The sequence below is a fragment of the Poecilia reticulata genome, chromosome 4, assembly GCF_904066995.2.
Source record: "Poecilia reticulata chromosome 4, P_reticulata-male-v2, whole genome shotgun sequence".
In the NCBI taxonomy this organism is placed as follows: domain Eukaryota; kingdom Metazoa; phylum Chordata; class Actinopteri; order Cyprinodontiformes; family Poeciliidae; genus Poecilia; species Poecilia reticulata.
In genome coordinates, this window is record NC_088833.1 from 10,415,210 (window position 1) to 10,438,954 (window position 23,745).

Consider the following 23,745-nt stretch of genomic DNA (forward strand, 5'->3'; position numbering starts at 1 on the left):
CACTATTTAAATAAATTGAATTGAATTTGCTAAATATTAAACACTGTATAAAAGATTGGACCCATATGAATGTATATGGTTAATTAATAGGGTTTCCGGTGTTGTAAAAAAAAAACAATTACAAAGACAGAAGAAGTCCTTGAAAATGTGTTGTCTCCACCGATGCCAAAAATTGTCACTGGGAAATAACAATGGATGTTTTTGTTATTATTCTTCTGGTGTTTGTGCTTGATTTGAGTTTTGATTAATTCTGAGCTTTATGTTGTTAAAAATGATCCACAGTATAGTTTAATTTTCTGCGTTCATTAGTTTTAGGAATGTTTGGCCTTGTGTGCTTTTGTGTTTAGTTTCTTGCTTTTTTGTGTATTTTTGTAGGTCCCTGAAGGTATTCTGTTGTCCTGTTTGCTTATCAATAAAAACTATGCTGCAATGCAAAGACAAACATTTCAGGTAAGCCACAAACCACCTGACTGTCAATAATCTATTTACAAAACCACAAGTCTAATAGATAATGCAGTTGGAGGATTTGTTTCTATTTATTTTGCTAAGTGGGTAAATTCACTAAGACAACTGAACAAATATCATCCTCTAAAGATCACAAGAGGCTTCTTGTAGACATACGTTAATTAATCTCTATTCTTTTAAATACTATGCTTTTAGTTATTCTGGAAGATAAGTAAATAATCTCATTGACATTTTTGCTCTAAACATAGCATAACTGTCTGTAGGAAGGCAAATATGCTTCCTACACTTCAATTAATTAAATGACAAAGTAATTAAAATGGTAATATGTATTTTCCAGGAACACTGTAACATTGTATAGCTTACCCTCAGTTGTTTTAAAAATGCTGTAAATATCAAGCGTAACTAAAAATAAAAAGCAATTTAGCAATTTGAGGCCTTGAAATTGGACCTCTCTCTCTTTAAGAAGTTCCTACTTTTTCTGACACTGCACAGCAGCACATCATCACAACAACATTTCTCTGTTAAGCCACTTACAAACATTCTTCAGAGTATTGAACTGAGGAGTACATAAAATGCTCCACAGAACTGGACGTCCAGTAGGTTGGCTAATTGCTAGTTTGGAGGAGCTGAGAGAGAAAGGTGAGGCTGAGGGTTTCACTGAGGCAGAAGCTCAGAAGATTGGATATTGCATGTCCGGGGAGGAATTGCATGGAATGCGCCGATTGGTGAGATTAAGTGTTTTAAAATACATTTGTATATTATTGTAAGCATCACTTGTTTTATCCTTTTCTATGCCCTATTTTATTTGACGTGTAATAGTTTCGATTCTGAGATCTAAATAACATAAGAAACTTTCTAATAAGCAGTGTGCAGGTACATGTTTGAAAAGAAAATAAATAAATAAATAAATATATATATATATCTATATATATATATATATATAGAAGAGTACATTAATTGTTTTTATTATTTTTACATTTTAATAATCCTCTGCAGACTTTACTTTCACTATAATGCTCCACTAGATATGCACTGATATTAAAGACTTGATTAGAATTTGTTTTGGCTTATTTCAAATACAATCAACACAAGGATAGAAAAAAAGGGACAAAGAAAATATAAAGGAAGGGCGGTGGAGTAATAATTTAAAAGGGAGAGATAGAAAAAAGACAGAGGAGAGAAAGAAGAATAGATAGGGGCTTATTGGGCAAGTCCTGAGTAGGAGAAGAAAAGTTGCCTCACCTGGGTGTGGAAAAACTCACAAATCCCCTGGTCATTTTTCTTGTATTTAGAGTTCTCTCCAATAAGCTAGAGGGTTGTTACTTTGCTCCTTCATAGTAAAAGAGGGATGGTTATGATTCTTGTCCATGCTTATCTACCACACAGCAGTTCAGATTACAGCGGTTTCTTGGAGTCTCTGGATGTGTCCTTATCTAGGTATGTTGTGGTATTCCTGAGGAACTTCTATACCCATGTGGAAAGGTTAGTGTTTGATTGGTGTGACTGGGAAAAAAAATCTTATCGATCTGAATTGAAGCTATGTTTTGTAATTTGACTTCTGCAGTAGGCATGGGTTGTTCATTACAAACTTCACATACAAGCAAAAGGCAGTGCATGAGTGTGCTTAAATCATCCATGCGTTTATTTTTAGCCGCATTGATTATTGCAACAGCGTCTTCACAGGTTTGTCCAATAAATCAATCAAACAGCTGCAGCTCATCCAGAACGCTGCTGCTTGTGTTCTCACTAAAACCAGGAGGATGAAGCACATAACACCAGTTTTAAAGTCCCTACACTGGCTACCTGTAGCTCAGAGAATAGACTTTAAAATACTGTTGTTACTTTATAAATCACTAAATGGGTTAGCACCACAATACATTAAAGATCTGTTGTTGTTCTATCAACCATCTAGATCTCTCAGGTCTCCTGGTTCTGGTCTGCTCTGCATCCCCAGAACCAGAACCAAATGAGGAGAAGCAGCATTCAGCTACTATGCACCACAAATTTGGAACAAACTTCCAGAAAACTGTAAAACAGCTGAATCACTGAGACCCTTTAAATCTCAACTTAAAACCCACCTGTTCAGAGTTGCTTATGGCTAAATTAGGGTTAGAGTCCCAGTTAACGGCATTTCAACTAAAGTCCTAAAGGATTAGAGTCCCAGTTGACAGTGTTTCAACTAAAGTCCTAAAGGGTTAGAGTCCCAGTTGACAGTGTTTCAACTAAAGTCCTAAAGGGTTAGAGTCCCAGTTGACGGTGTTTCAACTAAAGTCCTAAAGGGTTAGAGTCCCAGTTGACGGTGTTTCAACTAAAGTCCTAAAGGGTTAGAGTCCCAGTTGACGGTGTTTCGACTATAGTCCTAAAGGGTTAGAAAAGGGGTGTGGGTTTTAATGATTTTTTTTCACTTTGAAATGCCTTGCTGCTGAAATGTGCTATACAAATAAAATTTGATTGATTGATTGATTGATTAAAACCAGTACATCTTGGACCAAAGGTCAATACTAAGCACCATTCAAGAACGAATGGCTCAGAATTTTACTTTGGCCATGCGACCTTGGGACAGAGATTGTATTTTGTGTAATAACCAGACATGAAATGTCAGTGTCATTTTTATTTGGCACTGACATTTCTGGGAGACTGTATTTTGATTTTCAACACCAGTACTTTGTAATGGTGTTGAAATAATTCAGTTTAAACTCATTTTGATTTTGCTCAAATGTGCACAGTTTGTCTCCATTCTTTGTGGTAAATATTTGCCTTACTGTCATGTGTATCTTCAAGGAAGAATGTTTTCTTAGCCTACATCTTCCATGAAAGTCAAACTTGTGCAGTCTTTGTCTGAATGTAGAAGCACGTACATTGGAATCAATAATACCCCTGAGTTAGACAACACATTTCAGATACTGAATTTAGCATCATTCCCTAGCCAGAGTACAATTTGTTTTGGTCACTCTATCCCAATTACTTGGAAATAAGAAATAAAAGCTTGTATGGACAAAAATGACATTTGTGCTGCCACCCTGGACAGAGATTCTTATCATCCATGAATCTTACTAAAAGCGTGTTCTCAATTTTTCTCCCTTATTTGGTCTTTCTTATAATCTTTCTAATGTTGTTGTGTCACAATGTGCAACATATCACCAGCTTTAGAGCAAGTCTACAAAAGAGGTTTTACTTTTTCAAGCCTTTCAAGGTCTAGATGAATTGTGCGTGTTTTTGTATGAGACAGTCTACAACCCACTTTGTCTTTTTCACAGTTTTTTGGTTAGATATTCAAAATATATGTGAAGGGCCCAAATAACGGAGGTCTGCTTAGTTTCTACCACAACAGAGCTGCTTATGAATTCTGTCTCGCAGCCCCCTGCAGCTGACCACGACTGATCCAGACAGCAGGATGTAATTAGAGCCCCAGATGCCAGCCAGTCGCAGCAGGCAAAGACGACGATGCCTCTGTGTGGTTGTGGTTATTACAAAGTCACACACAATCATGCAGGTGTAACAGGACAGTAATTGGAAAAACATCCAATTTGAGAAGAAAAACTATTCTAATTTTAGTCAACAAAAGATGGAAATAAAGCATTAGTAATCATAATGTTCCAGATGATACAATTTGCAAAAAGTTCTATTCATATTTGTATCAGGATTATCATTCAGTTTTGATTGTATAACAGAATAATTAAAACAGATAATTTTAAACTTGAACAGGACTTTAAGTTTCCTCTGTTAATAATTTTCTGATATCAAATAAATACTAAATAAATAACTTGTGGGAACACCTTGGGATTCCCCCGGAGGAGCTGGAAGAAGTGAGTGGGGAGAGGGAAGTCTGGGCCTCCCTTCTGAAGCTGCTGCCCCCGCGGAAGAAAATGGATAGATTGGTGGAGGGTTTGGTAAATATATACTCAACATTTGGTACATAACTTGGTTTGGTAAAGTGTGGGTGTGATCCCAAAAGAAAAAAACCCAGTGCCAAAAAGTGCTTATTTCACTTGTTTGAAATGAAAAATAAGTTGAAAACCAATGAGAGGTTTTACTTGTTATATTTTTGTAGCATATTTAACCCAAGTAAAATATATTGAATATGTGAAAAAAACTGAGCCTTGCACAATCAGACTATAGCTCCCTAATATTTACCCCCACAGTTATCTTATTAATCTATCCATTATCTACAATTGCTTATCCTTGCAGGCTATCTGGTGCTTATCTGGTGCATTTCTCTGGCGGTCAATGAAGGCAGGGTACACCCTGGAAAGGCTGCCAGTCCACTAAAGAGTAACAGAGACACACACATCAAACAACCATACATGGCCACACACTCATACCCAAGGATAATCCTATTATCTTTTCACTGTAACACAGTCATCTTTTTGGACTTTGGGAGAAAACCAGAGAGAACCCACACATGTATACGGAGAACAGCTCCATGCAGAAAGACTCCAGGTTGAGACACAAACACAACTGCAAGGCAATAATGCTTCTAACTAAACCCCCACGCAGCCTCTTATATGTATTCTGATGATATGTTTATTATGACTGTGGCTGCTAGCCCCATAGACTTGAGCTATGCAGAATAATGCTAACCAGTTGAATTCCCCTATTGATTGCAGCCCGACAGTTTGGAACAACTTTGTCATAGTCCAGCATTCGGAAACCATCTCACTCAGACAAACAGCCCCGCCCACCCCGTAGCGAGTCAGGTGTTGAAATAGCATGACCTTGATGAGTATTGATCGATGGCGTTACACAGCTTTGTAGTTAAGCGATTCATTTCAATATTGACATGGAGTGGAATGGGTCTCTTCTCTGGCGACAGTGTGCTACAGGATGGACGACTGTGTCAGACTGACTGCAGTGCTTAAAACGGCTCATGGCAGCCCTCACCGCTCTGCTCATGGAACAGTTGTGTTATGTTTTCATGGTGTGAGGCACTTTGAGCTGCCTTAATAGATGAAATTTGTTATTCAAATAACCTTGACTTTACTTTGTGCATCTGAATAAAATAGAAATGCATGCATGTAACTGGGCAAAACGTGCAAAGGCTAAAGAGGTTAACTTCTTTGACAAACCTCTTTCTAATCTATCTCTGAACCCTGGATGAATTATTACAAAACAATTCTTTAAAAAAAGGGAAATATACATTTTCCCCATAGATATTGTTTAATTATGGATCACCTTCAATATTGTTTAGTGGTACATTATTTGGTAAATCACCACATTATATTTCCCAATACTCGAAAGTGTGACTTTGAAGAGATTTGCAGTAGGTTGTGTATCCAAAGCAAAGGAACCATCCCGGGATTTGATATATTGAGCAAAACAAATGAACTCAGAGTAATTGTTGTCACTGAACAATGGACTTGTTTTTGGTAATAGGTATCAGTTTAAGTACAGTTTGTTTAATGGATGGAGGCCGCAGGGTGTCATTTCATTTAGTATTATATTAAATGGTGCCAAAGGTCAAAAGCAATCATTGTAGCTTCACTCACTGGTTATAGATTCTCATAAACAACATCAGGTGACAAAGAATGGCAGTGGTAAAGTCGCTCTGTCTCAATAAATTATCTTTGGCACGCCTCTCTTCAATTCTTTTATAAGGTACATTATTGTCATCAGTTTTGAGAATGGATAATATGAAAGGATAATAGTGAGGACCAGACACACACTGAGAATTAATGAGGAAGTGAAAGAAACAAGTTCCAGTGTAATGTTAAAATTCCAGCTTAGATGCAGTGTATTTAAAAATACTGATTTAAAAAAAATATATATTATTATATTTTTTTTTACATTTAGAGAATGATCACGCTCTAAAAAGTTACTTCCATTCTCTATCACTTCATTTCACTAGTCAGGTGTCCGGCCTGGCCATTGCCGCCTTATGCAATTCTGCTTGATTCTCATCTCTCTTCACTACTCCATCTGGATTTCTCCCATTGTGCTCAATTTTCAGATTGAATTTGGAGGAGAAGTTGTAGTAGTTGACGCTCTGTGCTGCTTTTGAATTTTAGTCTGCCTATATGGTTGTAGCTTGGTCAATGGCAGAGAATAAAATCAATGAAGCTATTCTGTCCATTTTGGCCATGATTAGGCAATTAAAGTTGAAGCAAGAGCAATACGTAAGACATTTTATTGCTCAGGGGGGTAATGTATTTATATGCCAGTTATGCCCATTCAGTTATTTCATATAACATTGAAAAGACATCTTTGCACAGTTTCTTTGACATCCATTTCAAGATGAGAATTGTGACACTGTGACCATCTCTTCAAAGATGAAAAGTGTGGTGAGAGTTTTTAACGTGGTTTCTCTCTTTTTTTGTAGGCTGAAACAACAAATATCCTCTGGTATGTCATGTACTTTTGCATGTCATGTAAATAATTATGGTGGGCCACCATGGCCAAAATGCCAGGGCCATTTTTTGGTTGCAGTCCAGTCCAGCCCTGCACAGAACCCACAGTCTGAGAGAGATGCTGGAGATGTCAGCAGTGGACGACCAGCCAGTGGAGCCGGGCCTCCCCCACTAACTACCCACAGTATGTGAGGACACAGGTCTGTGTTTCAGACAAGCTGGTCTGCAGTACGGGGACCCTGAAGGTAATTATGCTTGCACTGTTCCTCTTTAGCTTCTACTCTGTGGACATGTCCATCAGGTCCCCAATTAGCTATTTTCAGAAGTTTTCTAAACATTCTGCCATAGTCCGTCTCATCACAGGTGTTGCTGTTACACTGAAATTTCTGCACTATGGAACAATTGTATTTTTTCTTCTATAATATTACACATGGCAATATGAATCCTAAGAGCTGGTGCTTATAAAGCCACCAGACAATATTTCAGTTATTTCATACAATGATATTTTCTTTACCTACTGAACAGTATGAAATTATGTTACTGCAATACAGGACGAATGTAGTTTAAGGCTTTTTGCACACAATTTTAGCAAAGGAAGCAATAAATGTTGAAAGGTGCGTCAGAGCATGATGCACTTTATTATCCTCTTTCATAATACATACATCCTGACGTCACGGAATAATGCGGAATCTTCCTATTTTACATATTTAAAAGGAAGTAAAAGGAATGAAGTGGCCACAGGATGATTTTTTGTTGTTTTTGTCTGGACTATCAGATGAAACAAGTTAGAACTAGATTTTTTACATTGCTGAAAAAACACAGAAAAACACTGCAAGGTAAACAGATGAACCCGTTTATTCCAAGCTCAAGAAAAACAAAAAAGCCTATACTAATGGCCAAAATGATCAAACGAGAGAGATATTTAAAGACTGCAGAGTTCTGACAGGACACAAATGCTGCAAAACTGAGATAGCCTTAGGCAACCTAACATCAAATCTTGCCAAGTTGTGGTACAGCCAAAGCAAAAATAGGAAAAGAGCTCCGTCAACACACTGTGCAACTTGAATTATGCAAACAGCTCTCATTTGCGAGAATGATAAAAAGTTGTCTGCAGTTGAAATAAATATTGTCCGTTTTTCATCCAAATGGTGCCTTATTTACATGTGAACAGAGTGTATTAGTGCAATGAGCTACGACTTTAGGAGCAGTTCTGCCTTTGAATCTAGTTTTAAACTCTAATCCACTTTGAAACTCAAGCATGGTAACATTTATCCCTTGCAGATGCCTTTGTACATTAACCCCTCATGTACAGGACACTTCCAGCATATTGGTACAATATGCTACTCTCTAATGTCTATGTTTTATTTTTATGTATTTTTTTTATTTTAGCATGTAACCTGTACTAACAGGGTCAATGCTAGTCATTTTGGTGCCCTAAGCACAGGCGCTTTCTGGCGCGAAGAGTTATTTTTAGGAGTAGTTTTGCTGCAGTGTACTTTATTTAACATACGTCATACGTATGGGTGGAGCTACAGAACATATCAGGAGACAGTTGGAACAGGATTTTTCTCTTTTTTGTGAGAAAAGAGAAACACAGCTGCTGATTAGAAAGGTACATTCTTCCCTTTCAGCTGTGAGAGGCATATCGAACACAAACAATGGGGTACAGTTTTCCAGGCTCGGCTAAATGACCTGTGGCATAGAACTCACTGTGCTTGCACACAGGGCGACTGCGGTGATTATTTTTTGGCCCTGTCAGTAAGTCATTCATGTCCGTCCATAATAAGCTCTGATGAGGCTACGTGAGGAACAACATGTAGGTTGAGTTATCAAAAAATGCTGCTACTGGAATGGCCTTCACAGCTTTGATCTCACGTGGCGACAGTGGGATGACGAATGAGTCAAAGTGTTAGTGGGCAACCTTAATTGGTGTTATTTTTAAGTACATGTTGCTGTGGATAAAAATGTTTTTAAAAGCCTCAAAATTGCCAGGAAGCATCATGTGTAATTGCTTGTGTTTGTAAAGAGACTAAGTGCCACAAAGAGAATTCTATCTCGTTCTCAAAACCATATGCACACATTGGTTACATGGTATATGGCGATGAATCATATAAAAAATGAGGACAAGTCTGCAAACTTTCACATTTTTAATGTGGCTTTTTTTATTGTCAAACCCTTGTGGACAAAGCTAAACTATCTGCAATATATTTTTTTGTTTGATAAGATATCACTGGAGGATTTTGTACTGTAATGGGTGTCAAAAATATTTTGTTGACAGGGAAAATGGGTAGTAATAACAAAACAACTAAATCTAATACATTTTTAAAAACCAGTGTGAAGGTTCTATAACAGACCAGAGATAAAAAGAGCTTCCACAAAATTAGAAGTATTTCAGAAGCAAAAATTCAGGATTTGACAAAAGCTACTACTCATCAGATTGCAAAAAGAGTTTATGATTGAATCATAATAAAAAAAACCAGATAATTAAAACAAAATGTTTTTGTTGGGGCAAGAGCCCAAACAATTTTACAAATATTTCTTACTTTATTCTCCCACACAAGCATTTTTATTGGAAACAGACACAATATTGTGGTGTAAACAACATAAGAGGACTGGGAACACTTTTGAAAATATTTAAAAGCAAACAGTTGACATGCAAAGAGAAATAGCAATGAACACACAAAAATGCAGTTGTCTTTATTTATGACTCTGGTAAAGTGGCTGTGTTGTCTCAGAAGTCTTCAGGCTAAAGAGAAGGTCTAACCAGCACAAGATCAATCTCCATGTTAAAAACAAGCAAACATGTTGGGACAGGAAGGAACAGTGACGGGAGTAACTCACATAGCTAATGTTAAGATTTCGAATCACAGTAACTTTGACGTCAGCGAATACCTTGGTAATTTCAATGACAGAAACCTCATTTCGCAACTGTTACAAACAACATTGACCTATTGTAAACCTAAGAAAAAGTAAATATTTCAAACTTTTATTGAAGTTCTGATTATTTATAAGTGCTAATTTTTGAAAAATTTTCAGCATTTTTGTTTTGGGATATTTTTTTCTCAAGGACATTGCCATTTAAGCATCTTCTCTGCTCCTACGCATGTTCCTGAAGGTAAGGTGTCGCTGTGTGTGTCTGTCCATTTGCATTCAACTAAATAGTCACACAAAGTCCCCCATTAGCCTGTCATGAGGTGTGTAATTTGGAACATTAAGCCACAGTGATGATGTTGGCTCTCTTTTGTTGTAATGGAAAAAATCTATTTCAGCCCATTTTCCTCCAAACACTTGTTAAATATCTACATTTAATTACCTGGATGAGAACATGTTATATAACAGTATATATTTAATTGGAAACGCAACTTGAAACGCAAAACTTTGAGGCAGAAAAGTAATTTTAAACATTTTAAAGTGAAAGAAATGTTGGGTTGTTTGTACAAATTATTCACAAACAAATCCTCTTAGCTGTCTTTCGTGTCATGTTTAATCCCCAAATGTAAGCATATTATATGGGAATTTTATGAATTAGCTACATAAAATAATGCATAATTATTTTATGCATTATAATAATCTTAACAGACAATATCCAAAAACATAATTGTGTAAACAGTATCAAATGTGACTAAATATATTTTAAATATTTCAATTTCTTTATGTATAAATCTATGTTAAACCCCATAGAACAAAGTCCACTTCCCTTTCTTCCATCAACTCATGGATTCCTCCAAAATCTTTTAAAGTACTCAGAGGAGCTCAGGTGAATACCACTGCAAAACAGTGCAGATGATAAAATAAATACTTTAGCTAGCTTAATATTATGCAAGTGAGAGTTGTGATGTACATTTCATGAGTATGAACTAAAAAAAAGATATGTTTTGTTTAAGAAATCAATCATTTTAGATTCAACAGTTGACATAACAAAACAGTTTTTTATGAATGTCCTAAAATGCAAATCAAATAAACAAAACAAAATTGTGATTTTTTTTTTTTTAATTGACTAGCAATTAAACACAACCAAAAAATCTGTGGCTCCCTTTTTTATTTACTACTGACCTGTACATTTTATGGTAAACAACTGCTAGTAGTAAATACTGCTTCAACCTCTCTGTCGCTAGGGGACCCAGCGCTTGGGTCCTCGGCGCTTGCCGCAACAAGATCAATTAAAAACACATGCTATACATTTATCAATATAGACATATTGCATATCCACGTAAAGGGAAAAAGTTCTTCTAAATGATAAAAACAATATTTTCTACCTTAACAACACCCAGTTTGAACACTAAGCAGATTGATAAAAAGAAACGCAATTAGATGCTAACGAGGTTAACGAAGCACACCCGGTAAAAAACGCAACAATAAAAGAGCAAGGTGGCCCAACATACAAAAACTATCTATCAGAGTAAAGCCGAAGCACTGCGGTTTCCAACAATACCAGAGTCACCACGCTACGTGCAAAACTCACTGAACCAGCAGCTAAAGAAGAAAAAAAGAAAAAGCTCATTTAACGAAGCTAAAATCAAAAATCCAGTCCTACCTTTGCTGTTTCGTGGTCATAATCCATATTAGAGTAAATATCTCCACTTGGTCCGATAATCCATGTTCCCTGAGTACATCTCACATGGTTTTTGGTTCAGCACAGAGGCATTTCCGTGTTTTACGTACAATACACAAACTGTGATTCAAACTTGGTCAATTTATGTCACATGCTTTTTTCCCACTGTAATAGGTGAATGACTTTAGTTTCCGTATTAACGTCAACTTTTTTTGGCTTTCCCCTGCATGCTTTGAAAGGAACATTCATAGATTGAAGTGTTTTTTTTTTAGGCGGAAATTGATTTTTTTCTTAATTTCTGCTGTTTATCATATTAATTCACATTCCTCAGTAACAGGCATGGTGGTTTTTAGAGCTGTAACATATTCTCTCAGGTCTTGCTTTTGTTTTGATACCAAAACAATTAAAATAAACTCTGTAGTTCTTGAGATACATTCAATTCATTTTGGGCATGTTATTTTCAGCCATATTGCTCAAAAACAGTCCACGTGCCGAAGAGGTTTTTAATTAGCGCATGTGGAAATGATGTGAAGCACATGCAGACTGCACACTATACACTGTTTACGGCAGATTTTCTTCTATTAAAGTCACATGGGAGATAACCACATTATGCTCAGGGCTACAGTTACAGTGCGTCACCGGGCTAATGAAATTAATTACAGTCACATGGATAAATTCTATTTGAGCCTAGATATTTTATATAAAATTCATAAGAGCTGTGTGGGATTCAGGGATATTTTAGTGACATAGAGAGAACATTCAATGACCGGTGCTATGTCTCCTTTGGGGGACAGACTGCGTCCACCAGCACAAAGCACACCAGATCCCAAAGGGTCATTATGAAGGAGCAATAGTAATCAAAAGAGATGCCATGTAATCCTGCACCTCCTGGTTTTTCAATTTTAGCCGTTTTGTGAACCACTTGACTTTCTTCAAATAAATGTGTGCCATGATATATAATACGTGCATTGCATATCTTTATCTGTATCTTCTAACCCTTTGGAGTTTTCTTAACTTGGACAGTGTGCCCAAAATGTAGAGTTTAGTATAAAGATAAGAATTGTTCAAAATATTGTCAGCATAGTTGCTCTACGACAATTTTTTATTTGCACCTGCCTTAACAGATTACATTAGCTATTTCAAAACAAATATTGTGCTCTAAAGTCTAAGTAGTAGATATATATTTGTATTTGTATTGCAACTGAAACGAGTGTCACATAGTCATTTTAAAGCATAATCAAGTATAACTATGTTAACTTCAGCTGTTATAAACATGCTATTTATATATATATCAAATATTATTTAAAATAAATTTTACTTAGTAATTCAACACTTTGAAATTGGGCCTCTGTCTCTTTAAAACCTCATGCTCTTCTGAGTTTTTAAACTCAGGAAGTCAACACAACTTTGCTCCTCTATTAACCCTTTAACAATGTTTTTACCAGGGTTTTACTGAAAAGTAGATTGTGTAATGAGCTCAGGAGGAGCTGCTTCTTGAAGGTGGCGCTAATTTCCTCCAGGAATGGTTGTCATGGGAGATTAGAGGATTTCTCAAACACACATGAAACAATCAAGGCGATACTCCAGGTATGTCTTTGATGAGGGAATGACATTATAATGTGATGTAAAGCTAAAAGAAAAAGTAGATTAAAAGTACATAACATTGTTCTTTTAAGAAAATTAAACTGATGTGGGGGGTTTGTTTGATTGTTCTGGCTTGTTTGGCTTCTTTAAAAAAAAGCCAAACAGTAGACATTGACATTTAATTATAATTTTACTTAGTATATTATAAACCTCCAATTCCAAATAAGGCTAATCCCAACACGTTTCAAGACAGTTGGGTTAATTTCCCATCCATCCATTTTCTTACACCCTTGTGGTGCCCATCTCCAGCTAACGTTCCGGGTGAGAGGCAGGGTACACCCTGGACAGGTCGCCAATCTGTCGCAGGGCAACACAGAGACACACAGGACAAACAACCATGCACACACACACTCACACCTAGGGACAATTTGGAGAGGACAATTAACATGACAGTCATATTTTTGGACTGTGGGAGGAAACCGGAGTACCACACATGCACAGGGAGAACATGCAAACTCCATGCAGAAAGACCGGGGCCGGGAATCGAACCCAGAACCTTCTTGCTGCAAGGCAACAGCTCTACCAACTGCGCCACTGTGCAGCCGGGTTAATTTCCCATTTTATTGAATTCAATCTGGTGCAAATTAAATCCATGCATACAGACCAATTTGCTCCTAATCATAATATGGTACAGTTAAAGTCAAGTCAAGTTTATTTGTATAGCACATTTCAGCAACAAGACAGTTCAAAGTGCTTTATCTCATAAAAATGCAAAAATACAATCTGCAGAGTCAGATCATAAAAGGTTGGTAAATATTTGTCTGATCTAAGCCTACTTGATTGCATCAAGTTGTGGACTTTACAGTAATCCCTTATCCTGGGCAAGCTTGTGGCCAAAGCACATCTCCTACCATAACTCAGTATAAGCCAGCTGACTGTAGCCTAAGAGGTCAGTCACAAAATATGCAGAAGCACTGAGCAAAGTGTAGTTTCTAAGGGGAGGGAACACAAAGATGACTAGTTAGAGCAAGTAGTAGTGTGAGTGTAGATGGTCAGTATGTCCTCTAGGAGCCTAAAACTGTAGCAGCATAATTTCAGAGCTCAGGATAACCAACAAGCTGAAGATGTTCTTGGCAAGGAGACTTTTCAACCTCAACGATTTACTGCCACCAAGTACAAATAGCAGTGGAAACATGAAAAAGCTTCTCAGCAAGTATTACCAATAAATATTTTTCCCCCCATTGTTTGTCAAGAGGGGTTTCAATAATTATTAAAGTGCAGTTCTGATTAAATATAAATAAAATTGTATTTTTATATTTCTGACCCTTTATTATTGTGTTTTAATCTATTGAGAAATATGTTGATTATTTGAGGTCAGAAACGGTTGGTTGATATGGTTGATATTAAATCCATGCATACAGACCAATTTGCATCTCAAAATCTGCCAAGGGTATGGGTAATCTTTTCCTGAACTGTGCTTTTCCCAAGCCCCTCATGTACTCCAAAACTATAAGGTGGTCTTGGAAAAAAATAGCATTTATGAGTAGATCAGAATCTGTCAGACAAATGTGATCTTAACAAGCCTGGTACTAATGCTTGTCTTGGGAACAATCTTAGAAAGAGTAGAAGTATTGCAGCATTGCAAAGAAAAAAAAGTCTAATTACATTTGCTCTACTTGTATTGTTGGATTTTAAATAAATGAAATAAACAGCTTACATTTATATCTGGAATGAGCAACATTATGCTTGGTATAATTTGTATTTGGAGTTTTTGTCAGCTATTCTGACCCTGGACTGATTGACTCATTGCTGATCAAACCCTAGAGGAACAATACCATCTGTTGTGAGACTCTATTCTTTGCTTCTCTGAAAACAGCTCTTTAATATTCATGCTATGTATTTTGAAGCTTTCCTTTTGATATAGAATGGAACACAGACTGAACCACTAGTTTCTAAAATACATTTACTTATTTTTATATGCCTCAAGTATATAATTTGATTATTTCTTTTCCAAGAACAATCTGTCAGGTAGACTTTGTGGCATGTGGGCAAGAATTGGAGCCTAAAGGTTTTGTGATAGCATCACAATGTCTTTATAAGGAGTCTTGCTGGAGTGATTGAAGTTCTCAGATTGCCATGCCGTCATTTCACAATCAGCAATACCGTAAATATTTTTGGAGGGTTAGTCAGGAATTAGTCTTTATTTAAATATCTGAGCTGTGGGTTAAGGAACAATCCCCCATATGTATGTGTTCTCTCTCATATTACTACTCATATTAGTTGAAAGGGTTTTTAGCTTTTAAATTGAATACAAAGCAATGGAAACCAAATGTGTGATGTATAAACTGCAAAGAACGTGCCGGAAAACTGTCCAGGTCTTGGGCACAGTGAGGGGGTTATTATATTCTCCCTGTGCAAGCAGCAAGAGCTGAAACTCAGATGAGATAAACTGTTTCACAGTCACGACTTTGTGCCAAGAGCCACAGTTGTTCTTCATCTGCCCCTGAGTTCGTCATTATTTCTGTTTTCAACACATACAGACCATTTTTGCAAATCACAGCTGACCACCGATGCTGCCTCTATTTTCAATGCTTGAAGTGTTGAACATATGCTGACTGGTGTAGACTCAAACGATTCTGATAATAATTTTTAGTGGGGAAAATGTGGGCTCTGTCTGTGTTTTTCTCCTGAGATGACCATTGGTCTCTCTAGTGATGTTGATGAGTGGAACAGAAACTATTATTTGTCTTTTTTTCTGGAGTGAATATTGCTCAGTGTGTTTTGATTGTAGACCTAAGCAAACGTATAATTTTTCACAGCAACACTGGTTTAAATCTCAGCAACATGTTGAATGCATGTCTCACAGGGACCTAGACTCCAGCACCATCTTGTGTTTGAAATAAGTCTTTTTGAAAATTAATGAAATGACAACAAAACCCCTAGATTTTCACATTAGTTTTGTTAAATTGAGATGTTTACGATGACTGCTACGCTTTTAAGCTGTTTAGCAAAAACAGATGCTGTCATTGTTTTGTGAGTTTCAGATAGCTTATGTGGAGGAAGTTCTGAAAGCCATTCAGTGGGAAGTTAGCAAAGGAAGGAAAGCAAAAAGGTTGCTTTTGCATCTGTTACATGCCTGTCAGGCTGTTTGTTTCTCTTTCCCCTCCCCCCCCTCTTTTGTTTGTCTCTTCACAGGTAGTAAGGAAAGCTGGTGTCAATCTCCCCTGATTGATCCTCGTCAACCAAGGCCCAATCAGCATCCAGGGAGGCCTTATATAAGCATCCCAGCCGGAGATCTCTCGCGGGAACTGACTTTACCTGACGCATGTCTTGTTGCTCTTGGTGTGAAGGTTTGTGGTGGGAGTTAGAGGGCGAGGTAAGTTTGGGGTACCCTGTACATGTCATCACGTAGGTGTTTTTCTGTTAGAAACATTAGGTAAGTAGGTGGGTGCCACCCATGTAAAGTTTTGGTGGAAACTTTTGTTAGATTAGGTAGGCAGGGTTTTTGTTTTCTATTTCTTTAGCATAGACGGTAGCTAGGCCCTGTTTTGTTTTATTATTTTCTTTGATTTGGCACCACCTAACCGTCCCTTTCTCCCCCACAGTTTGTACAAGCCTTCTGGGATTATTATCAATAAATCCCTCCTTTTTAAAACATTCACCTGGACTCTGTCAAGTTGTTGTGGTTGTCGGGTTACTCCCCTCCTCCTCACAAAAGGGGGGGGGGGGGCTGTAACACATCTTTATGATAATATAGCAGGCAACGGATGTTTGGACAAGGTGCCACATTCATCTGTTCATACAATTATGTATGTATACCATGGAAATGCCCAGATATAATACTGTTCTGGAATAAGTTTCACAAAATTATCTATCCATCCACAAAAGCAGTGTTGTGGATGGATAGATGGACGAATAGACAGAAGGAAGGAACAAGGTGATCTATGTTGTACATTTTTGAGTTGGATTTATAAAAAAAATACAAGCAGAGCTTAGTAAGCTCATACATGTTTATGGTGTTTGCAGTCCAATGACAAACATTACAAAGGAAAGAAAAAAAGAGTTAATTTATTTTGTTCAGAATACTTTAAAATGTTGAAACACTGCCTTATGCTTATTTGGTTCTAAATGGACTTGAAGCAGGATTAAGGAAGGAAACTAACACACAATGCAAATGACCTCCAGCTCTTTGTGAAGCGGTGTTTTTGCCCAGGCCTAGGATGAAGTTGGTGGGAATGATGGAAACAGAACAGACAAACAACCACAGGCTTAAATTAAGCAATGGAACTATGAAAGAGGGAGGAAAATGCAATGATCAGTGAAAAGAGCAAAGTCTGGCCATTGAGCAATTCTAACTCTGTTCAGCTTTTATCTCAAAGTTTGTGATTTCAGTCACGTACAAACAGCAGCCTTTTTACAGATTAGGTTAGCAAAGTTGGTATGTTTTTTTTTTCTTTGAGTTAATGAGCAACAAAAATGTGCAACAGTTAAAATTTTTTTTGTGTGTGTGCATACACAGAAATTACCACAAACAAGCCAAGAGTCTAGAATTTATGTATATGATGAATGAAAATATTCTGCAGGAGTTTTATTTAGCATCTTTTCCACTGAACAGCAAAAACACAGACAAACATTAAAAAAAACTGAAGACAGCTGCAGAAAATGTGGGATTTACAGAGGAGGAAACCTGGTCTTTGATTAAGGACATTGGTTCTAAGCTTCAGGCACTCAGTGCCTTCACAGTTAGAAAAAGGCATATTGATTTGTCTTTTTCCAATTGTATTTGAGCTTCTACGGTGCATTCAGGAAGTATTCACAACACTTCTCTTTTCCCACATTTGGTTATTTTACAGCCTTTCCAAATTGTATAAATGAATATTTCCTGAAAATTCTACACACAAATACCCCATTATGACAATGTGGGAAAAAGTTAAGAGATTTTTGCTAATTTATTAAAAATATTAAAACACTAACTCACATTTCTATAAGTATTTACAGCCTTTACTCAATACTTTGTCATTTTGAATATGATGCCACAAACTTAGCTCACCTATCTTAAGACAATTTGGCCTATTCTTCATTGCAGAACTTCTCCATCAGGTTTCATGTAGACATCTGTGCACAGCCAGATCTCTCCAGAAATGTTCAATCGGATTCAAATCTGGATTCCTACTTGGCCAATCCAGCAAATTCTGAAGCCACTCCTTTGAATGGCCCCTGTCATTTGGGCCATTGCCATGCTTCATTGTAGGGATGGTATGTTGTCTGGTGATGAGCCTTGCCTTGTTTCCTTCAAACGTGATCCCTGTCATTCATACTGAAGAGTTCAATCTTTGTCCCAGATTTGCGCCTCAAGAGAATCCTGTTTTGAAGCTGTTTGTTTGCACTCTGACAGGCCCTGTCAACTGTGGGACCATCTATAGACAGGTGTGAGGCTTCGCAAATCAAGTCCAATCAACTGAAATTATCACAAGTGGTATTGATTTGAGCTGTAGAAACATCTCAAGGACGATCAGTAGAAGCTAAATGTTGATCTCCATGTCAACAGTTGGGAATACTCACTTAGATTTGATGTCTTGATTTGGTATTTTTAATAAATTAGCAAAAATCTCAAACGTTTTTACACATTGTCATAATGGAATATTTGTGTGTCAGAAGTTTGATGAAAAAGATGGATTTATTACAATTTGGATAAAATGTCATAAAATTTTATTTTACCCATAAAATGTTGAAAAATTGAAGCAATGCACATACTTTACAGATGCACTGTATATAACAGAAATTTGCACCTTCTAAATCTTTGGTTTGATTTAAATGGAAGATTTGCTAAATGAATAAAGTATATTTTCAGCATTTATCCACTGAAATTTTGGCTCAGTAATAAATATATCTAATATAATTTTGTGAACAAATAAAGTATAATACCATAAGGATGTTCTACTATTCTGTCATTTAGATGATGGTGGAATGTACAAAGACTATTTGCTTTCAGAGGTTTATCTATACTAGTCATTCAGTCAACAATGAGCCATTCAAAAATTCATATAAACAGGTCTTTGTGACCAATTTGCTACATGGGTGTACTTTTGCACATAAATATTTACTTTCTAGTAAATGGTTTTCTGTCTTGTTTATTGATTTGGACAAAGGTCAAAGACATCTCTGCAAAATCTGAAAATAAATATAAACTTGTTTTCCAAATTCAGATGATAATCAGAAAAGGAATAACTCAAAATTTGACAAAGTGCTGAACCAAAATGGTCTCATGTTCCAACTGACTACCAATTATCACTTCTATAGACTTCAGTTTGCTTCTCTTTGAATTTTGACTAAAGCTTTAAAGACTTTCTGCAAATGTTAATTTTTAGACCTTTTGGATCAGTCTTGCCATTGAGTAAACTAAATGTTAGTGCCAAGAGGAGATCATGTGACTTTCACCAATCAACCAAAGGTCTCCCAACCGCCCGACCATATTGATCCTAAAGAGGAGACAAGGCTGATAAACTCCATTGTGCAAGTCTGTACTGTAGCTGATTGGTTGGTGGAGAGGTAGGAGCAAAGTCTTAGATGTGACGATCTGTTTAGGAATGAAACAGAGGTCGAGGGTTGTGTTGACTCTAGGTTAAAGGAGATACATGGGTTTTGTGAGTGGGTATGATAGTCAGCAAGAATATAAAGGGTCATCATTTTCCTCTCTCCTGGCATCTCTCTTCTGTTTGGTTGGTGTGTGAGAAAGAGGCATAGTAAGTTTGACAGAGATAGGGTCAAGACAGGGCTTTGCAATGAAGACCTGTGTCCTGTTCCTGCTGGTAGTGGGGAGCGTCTACAGCGCGCCGGTTGAGCAGGGTGGCATCCAGCCAGGTTCCTGTGAAGATCCATCAGCTGTGAGCGCTTCTAATTTAGCTCTAAGCAAGATCAACCTTGATCGAGTGGATGGCTACGTCTTCAGCCTGCACCGGCTTTCCAATGTCCACCTGGATAGACATGTAAGTAAAACCAATTGAGTCCCGCTGATGAGTATTTCTTGGTCTAAGATATAATGCACTCTATGAGTTTCTTTCTTTCTTTCTTTCTTTCTTTCTTTTTTTTACATTGATTGAAAGATAAAACTTTGGAGATATGACAAATCACACATTGTTACTTTATATATTGTTATTTGTGTGTTACAGGGAGAAAACGGAGTAGTTTATTATCTGACTCTGGATGTAGTGGAGACCAACTGCAGTGTTCTCAGTAGGAGGGACTGGAAGAAATGCGAGGCTCGTCCCGAAACTAACATGCCGGTTAGAACTCAAATCTTCACTCTTAACACATAAACACACAAGTAAATTCTGTCCTTCAACTTTTCTTTATCACTTATTCATTCATAGCTAACTTTTGGTGTCAGCAGAAATAGGCTTCTTTCACATCATCTGTTTAAGGTGCAACTGATGCAACTTAATGGCAGCTCAGTGAATTATTATAAAGTACATAGGCAGAACAGGCATAGAAATTAATAATCTTTACTCCTCTGCCTGTGAAGAAGTAAAACATAAGCATTTGTTAATCAATATTTTAAACATCTAATCTAACACTATGTGTGCTGGGTTTCATCAGATACACCCTGGTAGATTTGCAGATAAAGAAAAGCAGCTGTTTCTTAGATCATAACCACAGTAGAAAACAATTTTGTTGCACTTCAGCTAGTGTATACCTCATTAATTCAGATGTACATGCAGGACTTCTTAATCAATATGTATTATTGTTCTGCTACAGTACTTAAAGTAACACATCTAACTAATTCCCCCCAAAATTAACAACATAGATTTACATTGCAAGTTGCACCCAGAACGTAATTAAATTAGGTTTGACATCCTTCTGAGACCCACATTCCCACTTTGGAAACAAATGAAGGTAATTCCTACACAACTACTCCTTCCACTAACCATCTTTAAAGTAACAACACTGCTGCTGTTGGATGAAATGCATGCCTCAAGCAAAAATAAAAACAGCTATGACACCATGCTTCTAATTGTAAAATTGTTTGTCAAACAACCTATTAATTGAGGGTTTAAAACAAAACTTCACGAGATATTTTCTGTTTTCTACTAATAAGGTTGACTCTACTCCTAATCCATTGGAATACAAAAAACAATGTTTGGGAAAATAATCCAAACAAATACATATATATATATATATATATATATATACATTACTGTGTTTTTGCAGGTGTATGGACAATGCAAGGCTGCCATCTACATCAATAAGCCACACAGAGTGGTTCGTCTCTACAAATACGACTGTGTTATTAGGCCAGGTATGAATTTTTATTTTTTATTTTTATATATTCTTGTGTGTGTGTGTGGTTTTGGCTAAAAGTTAATATTTATCATAAAAAAGAACTTTGCATTAGCAAATGCAACACATTATTACAATATCCAATCACTAAAAGGATGTTTTATAATTACTCAGTTCCTGCAGCCAGGGTGACACAGATTTGCCCCGACTGTCAAACTTTCATCAGCTTTGACAGTGAACAGGTCCAGAAGACTGTGTCTCGATCACTGGAGAAGTTCAACAATGAAAGTGGACTGAACAATCATTTTGCTCTGCTCAAAATCTTACGTGCTTCTGCCGGCGTAAGTAAAAAAATAAATAAATAAATAAAATAAAATAATACCAAACAAACATTGCACTGTATACTATTTATCTCATCTTATTTTGTATTCTAGTTAAAGCAAGGTAAAAGATGCCATCAATTGAACAGTCTATGAGAATCTCCTGATTATATATATTTTCTACTGCTGTATCTTACTTTAAACACAAACCTTTTCTCTTTTCTTGCATTTGTCTCCAGATGGCAATGGGCATGTATTACAATGTGGAGTACACTATTCAGGAGACTGTTTGCGGAAAGTATAAACAGTCACCAGCAGGTGAAAACTGTCCTATCATGACATGCGAATTCTCAGTGAGTCATATCAAAATATTTTCCTTAAAATTTATGTGGTCATAAATCTGTATTGGTCCTTTTAAATGTGCTTTCACTATGTGACCTGAATGGAGTGAAATATTACATTTAAAATATGCTTCTCTTCTCAGCACAAGGGCTTCTGTAAGGCATCTCTCATGAACACCCCAATGAATAATGACATCATTACTGTACAGTGTGAAATCTATGAGCAAGAGGTAACCTACAGTTTCTGTAATAAGCGCTTTTACTGGTGTCATTTTTATACCAGCTTGAAATGTGTTGCTTAAATGTTCCACATGATACAAATCTTGATTTTCTTGACTTTCCACAGGCTGCTAACACAGAAAAAGTACAACATCTGCTGGGTGATGCAACTGACCACCCACACAATGACACACACAGACATGAACATGGAAAGGGCCATGACCATGACAAAGAGCATGGCAAAGGTCACTCACATGGACATGGGCATAGACATGGTCAGGGCGGGAGCCATGAACACGGTCATCATGGAGGGAGCCACGAACATGGTCAGGGCGGGGGCCGCAGACACGGTCATCATAACAGGAGCCACGAACACGGCCATGACCATGTTCATGGTCAGGGCCATTTACGTTTAAGTGAACACGATCACATCCATGACCACACCAAGGATCACTCTCACCATGATGTCCCACACCCTGATGAGAGCAAACATCACCACACCCATGACCATAAGCCAGGCAGTGCCTACAGGCATGGGCATGCCCACTCACATGACCATGGACTTGACAGCGATCATGATCACGTTCATGCCTATCATGCCAAGGCACAAAACCATACTGGTGGATTTCCCAATCAACACCATAACTACAGCCATCCTGCGGGCACACACACCCATGACCATGACCATGAGCATGCTTTGGACCATGAGCATAACCATGCTCACCTGCATGAGCATGAACATCACCACCATCATCACTTGCATGAGCATGAGACCGAACACCACGACGAACCAGAAGGCTTGATAAGGACTCTGCCTGCCATTGACCAACCAATGACCCTGCCTTCCTTCCCCGACATTCCCGCAGGTGGGCCTGCAGCTGGAGTCACTCTGCCTCTCAAACCTGACCCCAGTATTCCGGGACACACTGAACCAACCATCCTTCCCTTCCCTACTTCTCGCTCAGCAGAGTGTGCCAATCCAGCAGAAGGAAAGAGTCTAGTGAACAAACTCTTTTTGGAGGATCCCTTATTCAAGCCTGCTGCTTGATGGGACTTAACTGCTCCTGAAAGAGAGCAAAACTTTTGAGAGAATTCAGATACTAATTGTCCAAGTATTGTAACAACTACTTTTCCTGGTCATTGTTGAATACATAACTTGTGAAATGCCACTTCATTTGACCATTTAATAAAGACAAAGTGTATAAAATTAAACTTCTTTTAATTTGTGCCATTTGCTTCTGAAAAACAAAGATCAGAATCTGTAAATGGGTCATTGGTAAAAAATGGCAACTGTTTAGCTGGCTGTGCCTAAATGTTTTTTTGAACTAAGCTCACTGACAAAACCAAGGTCATTAGACCTTTTATTTTTTTTTAAATCATGTGTGTCAGAGATTTGTAATAAAAAATGAAATCCAGTGTCTCTCAAGGGTTCAAAAAACTGATAATTTTCACAAAAAGTGTTGAACAGATAGTCTGCTTAGTTTGTTGCTGTTTCATGTTGGTTCAATGTCCCCAAGAAGCATGATCAAATCTGTTTTGTGCAGAAAACATTTAAACTCTGAAGTGCCGTTTTTACATTTGCATTTTTTAAAGGGTTGTAATGGAGTATTTCAGACTATTTTAGATTAACCCAGAGTCCAGTA

At 37.3% G+C, this 23,745-nt stretch overlaps 1 protein-coding gene and 1 long non-coding RNA gene across 2 annotated transcripts in view; one reads left to right on the forward strand and one right to left on the reverse strand.

Moving 5' to 3' along the window:
* Positions 1-11,501, reverse strand: part of LOC145551422 (uncharacterized) — a 116,639-nt gene extending 105,138 nt beyond the window's left edge. Inside the window, exon 1 of the long non-coding RNA XR_014087247.1 lies at positions 11,344-11,501. This is a non-coding gene — a long non-coding RNA (uncharacterized LOC145551422). The remainder of the gene's footprint in view (positions 1-11,343) is intronic.
* An 8,098-nt stretch (positions 11,502-19,599) lies between these two features.
* On the forward strand, positions 19,600-23,314 carry fetub (fetuin B). The gene is made up of 7 exons (XM_008406681.3): positions 19,600-19,931; positions 20,115-20,228; positions 21,154-21,241; positions 21,397-21,563; positions 21,782-21,895; positions 22,027-22,113; positions 22,230-23,314. Exons 1-7 carry the CDS (start codon positions 19,728-19,730, stop codon positions 23,148-23,150), a joined length of 1,695 nt encoding a protein of 564 aa, XP_008404903.1. The 5' UTR covers positions 19,600-19,727; the 3' UTR covers positions 23,151-23,314.
* Positions 23,315-23,745: the final 431 nt, after the last annotated feature.

Coding starts and splice junctions, on each gene's coding strand:
- fetub (XM_008406681.3), top strand. CDS start 19,728: ATGAAGACCTGTGTCCTGTTCCTGCTGGTAGTGGGGAGCGTCTACAGC. Junction 19,932..20,114: donor ATGTCCACCTGGATAGACAT/GTAAGTAAAACC, acceptor TGTGTGTTACAG/GGAGAAAACGGAGTAGTTTA. Junction 21,564..21,781: donor TCTTACGTGCTTCTGCCGGC/GTAAGTAAAAAA, acceptor ATTTGTCTCCAG/ATGGCAATGGGCATGTATTA.